This window comes from Ochotona princeps, chromosome X, assembly GCF_030435755.1.
Source record: "Ochotona princeps isolate mOchPri1 chromosome X, mOchPri1.hap1, whole genome shotgun sequence".
Lineage (NCBI taxonomy): Eukaryota > Metazoa > Chordata > Mammalia > Lagomorpha > Ochotonidae > Ochotona > Ochotona princeps.
The window spans coordinates 11,868,783-11,887,535 of record NC_080865.1 but is presented as its reverse complement, the minus strand read 5'-3'; the positions used below and the strand labels follow the sequence as shown (position 1 = coordinate 11,887,535).

Genomic DNA, 18,753 nt, shown 5'->3' with positions numbered 1-18,753 from the left:
GTCAAACCAATTCACGAGATGACACAGCTAGGATGTGAATCAAAGACTAAAAGAAACCAAGTGAGTATGGTGTGCGTGTGTGTTAAACTGTCAAGAAGTGACAATCCTTTGTTACAGGTGGAAAAATCAAACAGCAGCATCTGTCTTCATCTGAACAGACCACAGGTCAAGGCACAACCTTACAAGGCAAAGCACAAAAGGAGAAACATAAACAACGAATGCTATGAGAGGCCTTAGCAGGAGAGGATCATTCCAACCATCCAGCTGGCAAATGAAAAAGGGCTCCAGCAGATGTGGTACCACTTGAAAATGGGTCTTGAAAGAAGAGCAAACTAATTGCAGGGAAAGAAAATTGGAAGCCATTACCTGCTGAAGAAATAAAGAAAATGCAAGAATGTGGGAAGATAGGAGATACTTGTGGGAAATGCGGGAAAAAAAAAAAAACACAAGAAAGAGGAACGGCAGTTTTGGGGATGTGCTAACTCTTTGGAGCACTCCTACCCCTAGACATGCCTAGTTCACTACAGGTTCTCAATACCAGGATGACCTACTTATCTCTCACACAGCTGGTAGGAAACAAAAGCAAACACAGTTAAAACACCTTTTCCTTTCTTCTTCCCTAAGCCCTATGATAGAGAAGCAGTTTCAAAGTCAAGGAGTTCTGTCTTCTCTTAGCGAATAAACTGCCACCACTGAAAGAAAGACCTTAAAATGCAGAGACCAGTGGCAGTAATACCAACACAGAGGCCCTGTAAGGGTCAAGAGAAATGTGGATCAGAAGAAGATAGTGGGACTGGACTGGGGAGAATGGATGTAAGCATGTGGAAGGAGGGAAAACTGTCAGGGCATTCTGATCCACAGACTATTTGTAGACACAATTCAAAACTGTTAGCAAGACAGGAATACATGAATGTACCCAATGCCATGGTCACAATGCCTAGCACATGTCTGACACATGTTAGAACGACCAAGATATGTAAGCCAGGCAAGCAGCTGGAGTAAAGCCATAGAGAGCAAAAACAGCGATTAAAGTCTGGGTAGCTAGGTGGGTGGTACCAGCAAGTCAAAAGATTAGGTCCAACACAAGTGATGTTTTAGAAAGAACTTCATTGTGTTCACCTTTTATGACACCATAGTCTCTAATAATTATTATTATGTAATTATTATTATATTAATTATGTATAATTGTTACATTAATAATATTAACATATTATTACTTGTTATTAGTAATAATAATTACTAATAAGCTCTCTAACATTCAAAAGCATGACTGATTTTTCCTTTGTAAGTTATATATGGAGGTAAGTCATGATATAATGAAAAGATTAAGTCAAAGACAATGACAGGTCAATGTAAAACCAGTGAGAATTCTCATAACAACAACATGCAAGGCAATTCCCATCAAGGGTGGAGTGCTCACTTACTTGGCCAGTAGGGATTCCAGAAGATCTCCCTTCAGTGGTAGCCTGGAGGCTTTGCACAGCCTCCTGATGTCTTTGGTAGGCAATACATGTTTTCTGCATTAAAACAAAATATAAAATTAATGGGCTTTTATATACCTACACTCTTTAGTAACACTTTCATGCCATTGGAAAGAAAAATACACCTGGGGCAGGCACTAAAAATGTGCACATGAAAATAAGGGCTAAAATTGCTATTGGAATTCACAGTAAAGAAAAACAGTCCTATTGTATTTCACCAACTTTTTCCATTTCCAAGATCACCAGATTCTATCCTTACCAAGAGGTCTTCCCATCAAGATCGAAATTCTTGGTTGGTGATAATACAGCCTATTAAGGCTGCAGCCACAAGTGTTGCTCTAAGTAATCGATCCGCATTCTTGACCATTGGTCAAAAACAGTTCTGATATCTGAAAACATCTCTTAATTTGACAGGCATCTAGAGCCTCCAACACAAGTATGATATGGCTTAAGGGTGTTTTTCTGGTCTTTTCTTTGGACCCAAACATTGTAACTTCGAAGTCTTAGCTATGGCCTTCAGATTCACTTTAATTCTGTGAGAAGCAAGTGGCTTTCTCTTAAGCAATCCAGCAATCAATTTTCTCAAGTATGCTGGGGGTGTGGAAGTGAATGTCCTTCCAGGCACCCCACATATTAGTACTAATTAGAAGGGAAGTGGGCTCTTTTCTTTGCAATGAGAACATCTGTGTTTAGAATCAAAGCTTGTTGGATAGGGTAGAACCCTAGGGTGTCTGATCAAGCTGGTCCATTGCTTCCAGGAAGTATCCTTTATTGAAGGAATGTCACTACCTAAGGAAGAGGCACTACCAGGGTGAAAGGCAGGACCAGGAGTCAAGTTCAGGTCATCTATTTTTTTAGGAGACTCAAGTAAGCTTAAGGACAGAAGCTGGGGCAGGCGCTTAGTAGGTACAATAACTAAGGTACCATGTGAGATGCTTGTAGCCCCTATTAGAGTGCCTGCATTCCAGTCCTGGGTACCCTGCTTCTGATTTTGGCTTCTTAGCAAGGCAGCAAGTGACTGGTGCCTTCCACCCATATGAGCCTGGATTGAAGTCCAGGTTCCTGCCTTTAGTCTGTCTCAGCCTCAGCTTTTGCAAGTCTTTGAGGAATAAATCATTCTGTGTCTTGGAAAAAAATAAATTTATAAAGAAAAAATACTAACTTAATAAAAACCCACATATAACGTATAGAAAAAACAAATTAGAAAAAAAATCATGTTCATTTTAAGATAAACTAAGTGTCCCTTCAAGGTATTTAAGGTATGTATATGACCAACCTGGATACAAGCTTCAAGTATGGGAATGAAAAAAAGATTACCAAGAAGAGAGGGCAGTGGTGTTCAGTAACAGGGGCAGAAGCAAGACGAGAACTAAGATTTCCTAACTCACCAGATGAAATCAGTAAATGTATACATCCCTCCACCCCACTGTCTCCCATCCCATTGTGTCGGGTCTGTAAGATGAATTCCAAAAGACATCAAACTGGTTATCTGCTGTATGTAACAACGGCTGAATGAAGTTCAACATGCACAGGATCGATGTGTTAGAAACAGATTATGCTAAGCTTCATTATTTCCAAGAATAATCTCAAGGAAATTCTATAGAGAATTTACTTGAAAATTTCCTGTTCTGTTAATTATAAAGGTCACATTAATAAATGTCCCAGATAACACTAAGATAACATGAGAGGACATCTCAGAGTTAAACCTTCTATCAACATGATTTACTATGTTTAAAATGCTTCTAGAAACAAGTGGAAAAAAATGCAATGGGGAAGCCTGTTCTTTTAAAGACATTGGGCTTCTTCTAGTCCATCAAGGATGCTTATCATCATTACAAAATATCTTTACTCAGATTCTCTCCAGAACATTTTAAGGTGGCTGTGCTAAACAATGGAGTACAATGAGAGAGGTCATTTTTTAAAAAGATTCACTTATTTTTACTGGAAAGGCAGATTTATACAGAGGAAGAAAAACAGAGAGAAAGGTCTTCCATCTGCTGGTTCATTCCTCAAGTGGCTGCAACAGCCAGAGCTTAGCTGATCTGAAGTCAGGAGCCAGGAGCTCTTCTGGGTCTCCCACACAGGTGCAGGGTCCCATCCTCCACTGCTTTCCCAGGCCATAAGCAGGGACCTGGATGGGAACTAGAGCAACTAGAACATGAACTGGTGCCTATATGGGACGCCCGTCCTATGCCACTGTGCCAGCCCCAAGGAGGTCAATTTTATTTCTGCCCTTTTTGATAACATTTAAGTTCCTTCATTATTCAAGGTTCTAGATACTTAATTTATAAATTAGAATCAATAAAACAAAAGCTTACTGTTCTCGATCTTCACACATACAACGTAAAATGAGCGTGTCAAAATTTTCATAGAGGCTTTTCTTGAGCCGGTCATGGGCCTTTGCTATTAAGATACTCAGTTGTGGACATGGTTCATCAGGCGCACGGTAGTGACGTGCAATGGTTATAATATCCTGCTCTGTGAGATTTTTGACATTCATATGTAACAGCAAGTCTCTGTAAAGGAAATGGGAAAACACAATAATATCTAAGACTATTTTACTTCTCTTTAAAAAGATCCAGACCACATTTTTCAAAACATTTTCTAACTCAGTGGAGGACAAGGGATCACTGTTCTTTAATTTCTCTACTTAATTTAGGAGCAGCAGGACGGTACCAATGCTAGAATGGAAAATCATCAGCATTACAGCTTTGAAATAAAGTGGTATTTCGCCTGGAGTCAAGCTTCAACCAGATAACAGCCTGCAATCACAACGTAAAATTTTAAAGTCGCTGAATGGTCAAAATAACTACCATTAAGCACATAACTTTACTGAATACCTGTTAATCTTGCTTACACAAAAAAAGTAACAGACTCAGGTGTCTGATTTCCCAAGGTACAAAATTTACAAATCCATACATTAGAAAGGCATTCTGGGGTTGCAAAAAACAATCATATATACTTCCATAGGAAAAAGTAAAATCTGGCATGCCCTGGCAATGGGAGAAAAATAAGGGGGTGGGGTGGAACTAAGTTAAAAGAGCTCTGTAAACGAACAGTTGCCTGAGTCCTTAGAAGGCAAATTACTCTGAGATTCTTTGGCAGAGTTAAAACCAAAACAACAACAATGTATTACCAACTGGGTCCCAAAGCCTAACAAATTAGCTGTATTGTTTTCAATATAGCCTCCATATGAAAGCAATAAACTATGCAGCATTCATTAGAAATAATTACATCAAAATGGTTGAACTACAAAATGTTTCAGTGGTTACATGGGTAAGCTTCTATTATCTGGAAAATCTACTTACTGGAAATTATTCGGTTCCCAAGAATCCTGAATAAATAAGGGAACACAAGGTTTTATTTGTCCTTTTACTATAAATTGGTCTATCAGAAAAAAATAGTTTTCAGTTATTTTAGATAATTCTGCTCATTATTATCATTTTAGAATTCTAGGTTGTTCTGTTCCAGCATTTCCTTATATTTTAGATGCTGATCTACCTGAAATAACTGCATTTCCCCTATCTTTACTTCTCAGGGTTCCTGGGTGCTTTGAAGAAAAGGGGATTTGAGCATTTTGTATTTTCCATGGAAAAAATAAGAAGGGCAAATTCAATAATAAAAAAAAACCCACCAGTTTAACAAGTGAGATTTTTCCAATCAATCAGTAATACTGGCAGGGAGCTGAGGGAATTGGAAACACTGTAAAAAGCACTACGGCCATCTGAACTTCTCAGAGTCCATAATGTACTGGGGCTTCCCACATGTACAGACAAGCTCTCAAAGCCAGGGGCAGGACTCCCCGAATGAACTGATTAGCAGACTCTGCCATTTGCTGGGGACTAGCCATGACTCAAGTCAGGTGCTGCCAGGTACTTCTGGCATGCATCATCTTATCTGAGCTTGGAGTTAGCTGTTGTTATTATCCCCCTCTGCAGATCACAACACTGACATACAGAAATGTTAAATGACCCACCCAGTATTGCAAAAGCCAGAATGCAAACCCATACCATTCGGCTCCAAAGTCCATGCTCCTGCATACTTCTCTCTCAGTCTCTTTCTCTCCCTCCTTCCTTCCTTCCTTCCATCCTTCCTCTTCTGTTGGAATGGAAGGTAGAGTGTTCAGATGGAGTGGGGCTCAGTCAGGAGAGCTTCCTAAAGGCAGTGGGGTTTTGGGCACCAGCTCTTTGGCACAATGGGCGAAGGCATCACTTATGATGCTGGTTTGAGTCTTGGCCGCTCTGCTTCTGATCCAGCTCTCTGCTAATGTGCCTGGGAAAGCACTGAAAGACATCCAAGTACTTGAACGCATACCACCCATGTGGGAGACCCTGATGCAGTTCCAGACTCCTGGCTCAGACCTAGCCCAAACCTAGCCATTGCAGCCATTTGGAGAATGAACCAGAAGATAAAAAATCTCTTTCACTCTCCCCCTCCTTCTCTATCACTCTGCTTTTCCAATAAATAAGTAAACTGTTTTTTAAAATGTAAATAATAATGAAGATGGTGAATTTTGAGCTGAATTTTTATTTATTTTGGAAGAGTCACACAGATAAAAATCTTCCACCCCATGGTTCAACAGCAAGGCTGGGCCAAAGTAAAGCCGGGAGCTTCATTAGGGTCTCTTAGATGTCAGGTGCCCAAACACTCTGGCCATCATTTGCTGCTTTGCCAGGCTAATAGCAGGAATTTGGATCAGAAGTCAGAACAACTGGGACACAAACAGGCCCCCATATGGAATGCTGGCGATGTGGGCAGCAGCTTGATGTGCTAGGCCACAACACCAGCTCCCTTCCAATGTTATGGTTTGAATGTATTCCCCCCAAAAGTTGATGTGCTAGAAATTTAAATCCCAAGACCACTAGTGATTAAATCTGGAGATGGGTTCTTTGGGAGGTCGTTAGGATTAGATGAGGTCATGAGAGTGAGGGCCTCATTACAACATTAGCGACTTTGTAGGAAGAGGAAGACAGATCTGAGATGATACCCATTCACTCTCACCATGCAATGGTATTTGCCATGTTATGATGCAGCAGAAAAGACAATACCAATGCTGGTGCCACACACTTGGATTCCCCAGTCCCTCGAACAATGAACCAAATAAATCATTGAGTCACCAGGTATGTCTGTCAAAGGCCTAAGTGACCATGGAGGAGCCGCTATAAGGGATGCCTCCGACTCCCTTACAACAGTGATCATGGAGCAGTCATAATCACATATACAACAGAACACTAGGCCGCCACAACAAATATGATGGCAAGGGGTATTTACTGGCATGCAAGATTTCTAGGCTGTGTAGAAATACTGCACAATCCTGGTAAAACTCAAGGCTGGAACAAATAGTACCAAAGCAGCAATTGCATTAATCCTGATTGTTGACATTTCAGCCTTTCATTTTTAGCATATTTTTACTTTTCTGAACTATTGTAATAATCAAATGTTATCTTCATTGTCAGGGAAAAAAAAAACATTTGAAAGTTTTTTCCATCAGAGAGTAGACCATGATCTGAAGAGGAGGAACAAGCAGCATACTCACAAGGACACAGAAAAAGAATTTGTGCAGCTGTAACAAGAATCTTTCCACATACTTCTAAGCTACTATAGCACTACCAGATCATAAAAGTTTATGCTCCTTTTCACTGGATAAACTGCAATCATCCTGGCGTCACTGCAGGGAAAATCTCTCTCTGCTGGGTAGTTGTATGCTCAAATTTTTAATAGCCCAGTATTCCACAGCTTTTCCTGGTTTGATGTGAGAGCGCCAAACAAGCTGCACCACACCTAAAATCACCATGCATGCTACAGGGTACCAGGGATTCCCAGAGCAGGTGCACATCTGTCTGATGTGCCCATACGAGGACAGCTCTCTCCATCAGGGAACTCAGCTGCAGAGTCTAAGCGTCACTTGGCAGACATATCACAACTATCGCCATTTTGTCCTGCCTTTGCTGCACGCACTTCTGCTGGAACTTGCTCTTTCTGTCAAATACTTTTAATCAAAAATCAAGAATATTTTGAAAAGTAGCACATTGCTTTTTCTTTTAAAAAATTGTGGAAAGTACACGCACAGCACAAAAATCACTTCTTGTGACATTGACTATTCAACAAGATATGCAGCTACCATCTCTGGCTTCAAAAATTTTCATCATTCCAGAGAAACCCCTTACTATCATGTAGCTACTTCATTTTCATGCCCCTCTACCCAGTCCTCCCCTCTGTCTGCAATCACTCAAGGGCTTCTTGTTTCTATAAATTTGTAAATTTGTCTACTCAAGATATTGCATATAAATGGAATAATTCATGATCTGGTATTTTGTGACTGGTCCATCTCAGAAACATGTTTTTAAGATCAACCCATGCGCCTATAAAACTGTGTCACATAATGCAATGTAATCAATAAAAAACAATTTAAAAAAGATTAGCCCATGCTATAAGCATGCTGTTATATTTCATTCCTTTTTGTGACAGAATACTCTGATGTATGAACACTGCACATTTTGTCATACATCTGTGCACTAACAGACGTCTGGGGTGTTACCACCTTTTGCCTATTGTGATTAGCACTACTGTGACCATTCATATGCAAGTCTTTGTCTGAGTACCTGTTTTTCATTCTTTTGAATTATATATAAAGAGTCATCAAAAACTTTTCCTAGAAAAATGAGTAGCAGTACTATAGAAACAAAACTATTCATGGAGCTCAATTTTTTAGCATCATAATAAACTTTCAATTCCATTCTGGCATGAACTTTTGAAGGTCTATGTCTGTCTAGGAGTGGAATTACTGGGGTGTACGTTGATTCTGCTTACTCTACTGGAAAACCACTTCACTGTTTTCTGCACATTGCACAGCAGCCACAAAAGCAGAGGTTCAATCTCCACTACACACAGCCCTTTCTTACCTACATTTGAAATAGGATTTGATACCCAATTTCTGGTGCAATCGTTTCAATGGGCATAAAACCCTAGGATATGGTTGTAAACATGTTGATGTTGTGTTTGGCAATTACCATCACTAACCTTGTGGACTCAAATGACAGGCGAGTTTTCCCTTTACCCATCCTTGCGTCACATTCCCAGCGCTAATATTTTATATGATAAAATATATTATCATGGTATTAGTTAATCTTATCAGACATGCTGCCATGATTTTCACTGTTTTGTAACTAAACTCATAAGACTGAAAAAGATGCCAAATTGCTCTGGGATACTGGGGCAACTATATAGAATTCTCAAACATGAAATGCCATAGAGCGTTATTGATAGAACTCCATTAAAGTCATCCAGTCAAGTAATGGTCAAAATTTCCCTTTAAAGCTCTGACTTTCAGAGTATTTTCCTACATGTTGAGTTGTGAAAGTCTAAGCAATGTCTTTCAAACAAACACCCAAAATTAGTTTCAGCATAAACAAGCAGTCACAGGCCTAAAGCTTAGGTTGTAAAGCACACAAGAAAATTGAGTTGAGCTTAAATTAAACTAAGCCGCAATTTTGATGACAATTAGGTGGCATCATTTGTCATATCTTCAATCTGATATTCATGAAATACAGTGTGTTTTCCTTCCTCTCATTAGAAGACGTGCACACCTGTTTACATCCCAGTCGCTCAGGCTCAGGCTTGCTCTTACAATTGTGCGCCCAAGTTACCCATAGAGATGTCACATGCCAGCATACTATATTGCTGGACTAGAGTGTTGCTAGATAGTAGAGGGTGGTAAGAGATGGCTGGAAAAAGACATGTCAGAGGAAGGAAAGATAGGCAGATACATCAAAGTGGGGCCAGCACAAATTCTGACCAACCATGTATTGCTGAAGGCTTAACCAGAGTTCAAAGTCAATTCAATCTCACTGGAGAACAATGCAATCACATGTGGCTACTTGAGCTGCCAACTTTGCACTATCAGAGAAATGAATTTATATATTTATAATATAACCAGTTGCTTCTGGGGTTGTGAAAAACAGTGGCCTTGCCAGGGATGCCAAGGAACACCAGAGAAAAGGGAAAAAAGATGAGTCATTGAAAGTCATCTAACTTCAGCCAAGGTCACAGACTTATCAATTGGTAGCTGGTATGTTGCAGTGGGAAAAGTGTGAGCTTCTGGATTACACAGCATGGATTAAAATTCTAGTCCAACCAGTTGTCTAGTAAATGGGAATGTGGTAAATTACTTAGCTTGTCTGATCGTTAATTCCTTACTTTCTCTGAGCCTTAATTCCTTTATCTGTGAAACTAGACAAGACCACTTGCGTCATAGCATTTTATTTTGCTGCAGGAGCCAGGATGATCCTGTTACACCATTAGTCAAACTATGTCATTTCCCTGTTCAAATCCTCTGAGGCCTTGCCATCTTTCTCCAAGTAGAGCTCTGCTATCTCTCAGAACTCATTCCTTAAGACGCTCCCCATGTTTACCTCTGTCCTTGCCTTGCTACACACTCCATGCTTTTCTCAGTCAACAGGTTCCACTTTCAAGGTTTTTGCTTTTGCTGTTTGTCCTAATTGGGATGGTCAGCTGTGGGGGTTCAGCCACTCTGAAAGTTTCCATGACTATCCTTTGTTAAAAGTGTGACTCTTCCCTCTCCAGCTCTGGCTTTCCCCAACTCCTGTTTCTACTTTCTTTTCCTCAGTGTTACTCATCACATTCCAACCTAGTCTCTAATTCAGTTACTTATTTTGTATTACCATCTTTCTCTCCCTCCCACCTGCACTAGCATGTAGGCTACACAGAGGACAGGACTATAGGCCTGTTTCTTCCCTGATGAATCTGCAGCACCTTAAATGGGCCCAAGCACATAGTCATCCCTCTACAGTGAACAGTTCACTAAATGCATGAGAAGTCAGCATCAAGTTAGCATGATATGAAAAGTGTACAGCATAGTGTTAGCAGCTCTGAATGCTCAGAAAGTGGCAGCCATTTGAATGTTGTCATCATTTCACAAAGGAGATAATTTCAACTTATAATAAAATGGAAGAGTGATTTCTCTCAAGCAGGTTTACCTTGGAGAAATATGAAATGTTTTTATTGACTCAGAAATCTTTGAAATTATCTGGAGAATGTAAAAGGAAAACTGTATGTTTGTTACAAATAGTCATATTCAGGAATATACTAGAAGTGATAAAGTAATAAGCTCCAGGTGTGCCTCTATTTATATATCAGATAAAACTGAAAAGCTCCACAAACATTTTCTAGAAATCAAATTAGATGACCTCTTCCACTATTACCCATAAAAATACGTTCCCTTCATTTTGGTCATTTTTAATTGCCAATGGCATCTAACATCTAAGCTTTAAATTCTTCTCATTTCTGTCAAGTTCATAATGACAAACAAACACACTAAACCCTGAACTAGATCCTTCTGAAAACTGCAGACTCTTTTTCAATATAAATAATTACTGTCAAATTGATTTGCTTTGTAAACTGAATTTTTGAAATATTTTTCCCAAGGAGAAGTACATCTGCATTGAGACTCACTGACCCTGGTTTCTTAGTTTCTTATTCCAAACAAATGTAAGCAACTTCTTGTTTTCTCTTTATTATTGCTCTAATCTTCATTTCACATCAAATACTACTGCTCTTCCTGTTTTGACATGTAGTGGAATGTACATGGTAATTTTAACTTATTTAGTTTGAAATTCAGTATGTCTTGGTGCACTCCACTTTGGGGCTGTTTAAGTAGAGCCAAACAAAATTAGATATTCCCACGCAATTAAGAGCAATTGCTGTACATTATATTAACAGTCTAGTTTTCATGGAGTTTTAACTTTAGAAATCCTTTTAAAAGTTCATCTATTAATTCTTCCACAATTTGGTACATTATATATTTAAATGAAATAAAGCAGTGATTTAAAATAGCAGATTTATTTGTCTGAAAGACAGAGTTAGAGAGAGAGAAAGATCTTTCATCTGTTGGTTCAGCCCCTAAATGGACACCATGGCCAGGGAAGCCACGAGTCTGAAACTTTATCCAGCTTTCCCACGTGGGTGCTGGGGTCCAAGACTTGGGCACATCTTTCACTGTTTCCCCAGGTACATTAGCAGGGAACTGGATTAGAAGTTGAACAGCTGGGATATAAACTGGGGCCCATAGGATGCCAGTGTTGTGGCCAGTAGCTTAACCAGTTGTGCCACAATGCTGGCCCTGTGATTTGTGTTTTTTTAAACCAGGTGCACATGGAGGATATGGCACCCCATTGGAACTTGCAGAGGACACTTGGTAACACAACAGAGGATGGAAGACAGAACAAATCGATCATCTACCCCAGCCATGTGTTGGCAGTCAAAATCTGGGCAAATGGAGTTTCTAAAGTGGACTGTGTCAGCCAGTGGATTCTGGAAAGATTTCACTATGCTTGGAATGGTGTGACTGGTAGCAACTTAGAACTGTTGAATTATCAAAAACACTTGGGCAGTGTCCTCGGATCATGCCCCATGTCAGACCCTGGGATGGGTGGGAGGCTGGGTGGAGCTTCTCCCTTTATCTCCCCCCTTACCCCAGATACAAAAAGAGAGAGAGACAGAGAGAATGTGGAAACAATGGTCTTACCCACTTTCCTGTAGCACTTGACCCTTTGTGCCCTAATCAACTATGTAAAGATTATCAAAATAAAATAATAATTAAAAAAATCAACATTTTTAATAGGAAACAAAGTCTCAATAATGATGGCTAACTTGTAATGTAAACAGAAAAGGACAAATATTCATTTTATTGCAACCAAAATTCTTAATTTTCAAGTTACTTTCCTTTTCATTAGCTCCCACTCTGTTTTCAGGTATCTTCTGCCTCCAAACAACCCTCCCTCCCACTTGTTTCGTTTTTTGTTTTCAATGGGTTCCGAATGGGTTGCCAGATATTTCAGAGGTCTACAAGGCCGTGCGTGTATGCTTATCAGGGGCCCTTAATGTGCATGCCACAGCTGAATACAGGATGCGAGACAGGGGTCTGGGCTCTCCAGTTGTTTATAATCAATTTAGTAATTCAAAACATACTCATATCAAATGATTATTAATACTATAAACAAATGTTTCATTCTGTTTGAATATACAGTTTAAAATATAAAACTTACTAGCATCATTCCATTATACAAGAAACTATAGAGAATTGGGATACTATATACAAGGGAAAAAAAGAAAAATCGTGCACACTTTCACCACCCAAATATGACCAAGTACATATCCTGGTACATTTCTTCACAACTCTCTTTTCTGTATGTGGGTGTTTGGTGGGTTTTTTTTCCCCTTAGTAACTGTGAACATATTTCCGAGTCTGCCCTTTTCTAACTCAACATTTCCATTGGATCACATATTCTAAAACCAAAATGCTAAATGGTAACTTCTGTTATTGGCTATTTCATCATTTTTTCCAAATTCTTATATGAATAATGTCAAAATGAATATTCACATAAGCAAACATATATTTTTGATGACTGCCTTTGGTAGTATTCTCTAGAGGTAGAGTAAAAGAGACCTTTTATCGGTTTATAAGATTTATTTATTTGGAAGACAGAATGATGGAAAGAGAGAAAGAATCCAATCATGTGGATCATCACTTGCGCTCTCCCATATACACTAGCAGGAAGTTAGCTCAGAAGCACTTGAACTAGGCACTCCAATATGGGATGTGGGTGTCCAAAGTGGGGATTGGGCCTGCTCTGTGTGCCGTAAGTGCCCCAGAAAAGGGCATCTTAAAGGATATTTGTACACGGTGTGAAGTTGCTTTTAACCTCCTGCCAGCAATGACGGAGAACCTACACTGGATTTTATTCTTTTTCAAAGCTTCCTGGGCAGGTATATAGCTTAGCAGTCAAAATGCCCATAGTCCCCTATCAAATTACCTGGGTTTTATACTGGGCAACAAGTCCTGCTTTTAGCTTCTGTTAGTGAAGACCAGGGGAGACAGCAATGATGGCTCAAGTAATTGGGTTCCTGTTACCCATGTGAGAAATCTTGACTGAGTTCCCAGCTCATCAGCCAGGTTGTTGTACGTATTTAGGTAGTGAACCAGTCATTGAGAGTGCTCTCTTTCTCTCTCCTTCTCAGATAAATTTTTTTAAAAAGGTGTTTCCCAATTCAACAGTAAAAATGATATCTCATTTTAATCAATATTGATTTGATGGGCAGGCATTGCGGCACACCAGGTTAAGCTGCCACTTGCAATGCCCACATTCCATATCAGACTTTTAGTTTAAGTCTTGGTTATTCTGCTTCCCACCCAGCTTCCTGTTAATGAGCAGATGAGGGCTCAAGTACTTGAGTTGCTGCCACCCATGTGGGAGAGGCAGATGGAGTTCCAGGCTCCTGGCTTTGGTCTGGTCCAGTCTGGGCTGTTGCCAACATTCCATCCACTGGTTAATTCCCTAAATGATGGCAATGGCCAGGACTGGACCTGGCTGAATGAAGCCATGAGCTAGGAACTTGATCCAGGTCTCACACATGGGCGTTAGGCCCAAGTACTTGGGCCATATTTTTCTGCTTTCCTAGGTGCATTAGCAGGGAGCTGTCTCTCCCCTTTAACTGCTAAGAAATTATATTTCTTCTGTTGTGTTCTGTCTGTGCATGCCCACTACCCACAAGTTCATTCACTCATTCATTCAACAAATACAGATTACTAATTCCAAGCCAGCTGTTAGAGAATAAGAGAACCAACCATATTTGGCCCCTAGTCTTTGATACAAGCATCCTAGAGTTAATTACACACCAGGAGGAAAACAAAGTTAACAAAAACAGAAAAATGGCTGCAATAAAGATATATCTAGAGACACACTCAGAGAAAATACTCCTCATCTACTCTGGTGTGTAGACGCACGTGTATGATGAAATCTAGGGAGGCTTCACAGTGATGGTGGTAGCTGAGCAAAGATGGAAAACAATTTGGCTCCCATAGAAGTGCGGGTTAAGGGGCTAAGTTGGGAGAAAAGGGAGAAAGAACTACATGCTTTAAAGACTGGAGGAGCAAGAAAATGGTGTATGTGGGGAACTACACAAATATGAATAACAAAATGCAACAGCACATGCTCAGTGTATGCCAGACTTTGAGCTCACTGCTCTGTGTTCATGAGCTCAGTTAATTCCCATAACAATTCTTTCAGCAGGAACTTCAATTCTCATTCTACTGATGAAGAATTAAAGTGCAGAGAGATTCAGAAAATTGCTCAATTTGAATTAAGATGTTCAGGGTTCCTAGGATGACTTCAACATAATAGAAAGAAAACAAGAGATAAAAGAGAGCTGGCAGGTGGGGCCCAATCATGAAAGGTACACATGTGGGTCATTCTAGGATACCCAGGTTTTCTTCTACTGGTGAAGGAATCCTTGAAAAGAGTGCTGGGTCAGAAATCAATGTGAGCAGATTAAACATCATAGCAGGTGGGTTGGCCAGTGAGGGTTTCTGGGATAAAGGGAAGCAGGGCAAAAAACTGGAGTGGAGGAGCATCAATGAGGGTTGAACATTCTTGGTTTAGACTGGAGCCTAGGTCTTTTATTGAGTGTGTAAGACACAAGAGAGTTTTGGTCAGCAGGAGAGATTACTTTTTCTACTGAGACAGACAGGAGGAATGCGAGGTAGCAGAAGTGGGGGGTATGAGGGAAGTTTGTGCCTCAGAATTTTTGCATTATCTGTTAACCTAGAGATGCGATATTCTGCCATGAATGAGAGGAAAATGGTAAGGTTAGAAGCTTAATAATGACAAAGGCCAAAACATCCATTGTGGAGAATGTGAAAGGGCATAACTAGGTCTAAATTCTATCCTCAACTGCTTCTTCACACTTCACTATTCACTGACATATCAATGGTCCAGCCTATCATTTATGCCTTAGACCTCCTGGTCCCCTCCTGGCCCTTTCCTTTCAACATATAGACATGTCCACACCTCTCCCAACTTAAAAGCCTAGTGAAATCTAACCCCCGAACACCTGCCCATCACAGTCATCCCAGCACTGTCCAGCAGCCTGACAGAACCTCTTCCACAGCAGCCTTGCAGCAACAAGGAGTCCCAGCAATGGTGAGTAACAACTGTCTGACCCTCCCTAGTCAGACAAGTATCTCTGGGATTCCTGGATATCTAAAAAGGAAGGGGAAGAGAAATCAAGAAGAATATATGAAAGATTCCCCCAGAAGAATGCCTGATAATATGGTGCTCAAGGAATTAAATGGGAGAAGTAAAGGAGGAGTGGTCATATCTCGAAAGTGAGCCCATGAAATATGTCAGCACAGTTCCAGAAATAGAAAATTTGCAGTTACAGCCACATCTCCCCTGTGACTTTTTTCCTTCCCTGTCATCTTATTAAGCATGTTCAGTTGTTCACATATTACTGCTGTTGCACTCTTTTGATATTTGTCTTTTGCATTAAAGGCTATATACCTGGTTTGATTTTAGATTCTGTATTTTAAACCTGTACTTGTCTAAGTATCAAAGATAAATGTAAAACATGTTTTTTGTCTCAGATGGAACATGAGGAATTCAGCCCTTACTTTCCTTATTCTCTCTTGAGAATTCCTAATTTTATCTGTGGTATAATACCATTGGCCTCTAAAATAATGTTTGAATTTTATATTCATATATATATATAATGTGTGCATGATACAAAGAAATTTAATGCTGATATAATTTCTTAAAAAAGATTTATTTGAATGACACAGAGAGAGAGAGAAAGAGAAAGACTGATCAATTTTCCATCTATTAGTTCACTGCCAAATGGGGTTGTGCCAGGCCAAAGCCAGGAACCAAGAACTCCATAGGGGTCTCCCATGTGGGTAGCAGAGACTAAAAGCACTTGAGCCATCCATCATCTGCTGCTTCCCAGGCACATTAGTGGGGACTTGGACTGGAATCAGAGTAGTTGGGACTTAAACAGGAACTCAAGGAGGAAGGCAGTCCAAGTGATGGCTTAGCCTAAAGTGCCACAATGCCCACTCCAAGTGCTTCAACTTTTTAAGATAAAATGCCCTCTTTATTTTTTTTTTAATTTTAGTCTATTTTCCTTCATATTATGGATTTAAGTTTTAAAGAAATATTTCACTTTGAACAATTTACTAAATTATATCAGCAGTCTTAAAATATTTAAAAACATGTCTACTGTCCAATATGTAAAAACAATTTTTCCTCAGTTTGTTTATCATCAAAGCACTGAAGTTATATTTCCTCCCTGTGAAACTTAATGCATTTTTTTAGGTCAGTGGTTCTACTGGTTTTTTTTGTTGTTGTTGTTGTATTTGTTTTTTTAAAATGTTATTATTAATTTCCATGATACGGTTTTATAAGTATAGAGATTTCCCCTTCCACCTTTCCTTTCTTTTTGTTCTCCTACCTCAACTATTTCCCCAATGTTCGTACAACTTTATAGTCCTTCAGCAATTGTCACAAGTCCATCCTTCTGCTACTTAAATATATAGTGCATTGTAGGTATAGGTAAAGCTGGAAAATCTAGTATCGTATTCTCAAGGTACATTTAAGTTTCATGGGTAGTCCTTCTTTTACTTGGGAGTAGAGACGCATATTGGTGGTCTGGTATCCTCAAGCTTCATTTTATGCTAAGTTATGCTCTAATACTACTATTTTATATGACAAGTTAAATGTTAACCAAGTTATTATTTAGAGTTCTCTTTTCACATATTTTGTTCCAACACAGTGAATTCTTTTGATTTTTGCATTTTTTACATACTAAAATTGTTTTTCACTACCACATTTTTTTTAATATACTTTCAATGGGGAGGTCAGGCAATGTTGTATCAGGCTAATCTTCCTTCTGTGAGGCCAGCATTCCATATGGACACCAGTCCATGTCCCAACTGCTCCAGTTCAGATACAGCTCACAGATAATGGCCTGGGAAAGCAACAGAGAATGGTTCACATTCTTGGGCTCCAGTACCCACAAAGGAGACCCAGAAGAAGCTTCTGGCTCCTGGCTTTGGGTCTGCTCATTCTGACTGTCATGGCCATTTGCGGAGTGAACCAGTGAATGAAAAGATTCCTATCTCTCTCTCTCTCTCTCTCCTTCTCTCTGTAAATCTGCCTTTCAAATAAAAATAACACATATTTTAAAATTACCTTTGAGAGCCTGACACGATGGCTCAATAGCTAAAGCCTCACCTTGTAAGTGCTGGGATTCCATATGGATACCGGTTTGTGTCCCAGCTACTCCACTTCCCATCCAGCTCCCTGCTTATAGCCTGGGAAAGCAGTGAAGGGCTCCTGGCTCAGCTCTGCCATTGCAACCATTTGGGGAGTGAACCAGAGGATGACAGACTTTTCTCTCTCTGAAAATCTGATCTGTCTTTTCAATAAAAATAAGTAAATCTTTTTAAAAGTTACCTTTGATTAGTCCCATTTATTAGTGCTTTTTCTACCCATTTCCATTCTCCTTTCTCTTTATTTTGGTTAAAGTGTGTATGTGTGTGTGTGTGTGTGTGTGTGTGTAGACATTTATTTATTTATTTGAAAGGGAAAATACGGGAGAGAAGTGCAGAGCCAGAGAAAGAGAGAGGGATTTCCTACCCACTGGTTCACTTTCAAAATGCTCACAAGTGCTGGGGCTGGGCCAGGCTGAAGCCTGGGGCCAGGAACTCCATCCAGGTCTCCCACATGGGTGGCAAAAATCTAAGCACTTGGCTATCATCTGTTATTTTTGAAGGTGCATTAGCAGGGAGCTGGATCAGAAGCAAAGCAGTGGCATTAAAATTGGCATTCCAATATGGATGTCAGCATCACATGTAGCAGCTTAACTTGCTACACCACAACACCTTTTTATTTTGCTTTATTTGGGGATGTTTTCAAAGATAGTCCTATGGTTTACTACTAAGTTTTCTGCTGTATCCAATCTGGTTGATGCCTCTGTTTAATTCTTAATTCAGAGAATATGTCTTCTAAGTTTTAACATAAAGTTCTTCCTGTTCTGGTACGTGTACTTCTAAAAATAGCCTGCCACTGCTGAGACTATGGTATCATTTTTGACCATAACATAACTAGTATTAAATAAACAGAAACTAATTTTTCATCCAATAAATGATTTTCAGAGTCTGCACGGGTTCTCCTATTTTGAGTAATTTTGCTACTTACATACAAGGTTACAAGGAGGTATTGAACTCAGCTTTCCCTTTGGTGTGTGCCTATGACTGACAACTTCTACAGGCTCTGTCACAGATGGGGCGTGTATGTGTGTGTGCACATGTGCACATGTAATCACAAATCACATGTGTGTATGGGGAGAGTGTTTAAGGAGAGGAGAGATACAACCATATGTGCCACAAATGTTTCAAGGCAATATGAAAAGAGGTCAC

The 18,753-nt window shown here is 39.7% G+C and overlaps 1 protein-coding gene across 1 annotated transcript in view; it reads right to left on the bottom strand.

Annotated features, from left to right (window-relative positions):
* The window catches only part of EFHC2 (EF-hand domain containing 2), a 171,121-nt gene that overhangs the window by 31,121 nt on the left and 121,247 nt on the right, over window positions 1-18,753 (bottom strand). Inside the window, exons 12-13 of the mRNA XM_058658995.1 lie at window positions 3,800-3,997; window positions 1,425-1,517 (exon numbers count right to left, since the gene is read on the bottom strand). Of these exons, the coding sequence (XP_058514978.1) occupies window positions 1,425-1,517; window positions 3,800-3,997 (291 nt within the window). The remainder of the gene's footprint in view (window positions 1-1,424; window positions 1,518-3,799; window positions 3,998-18,753) is intronic.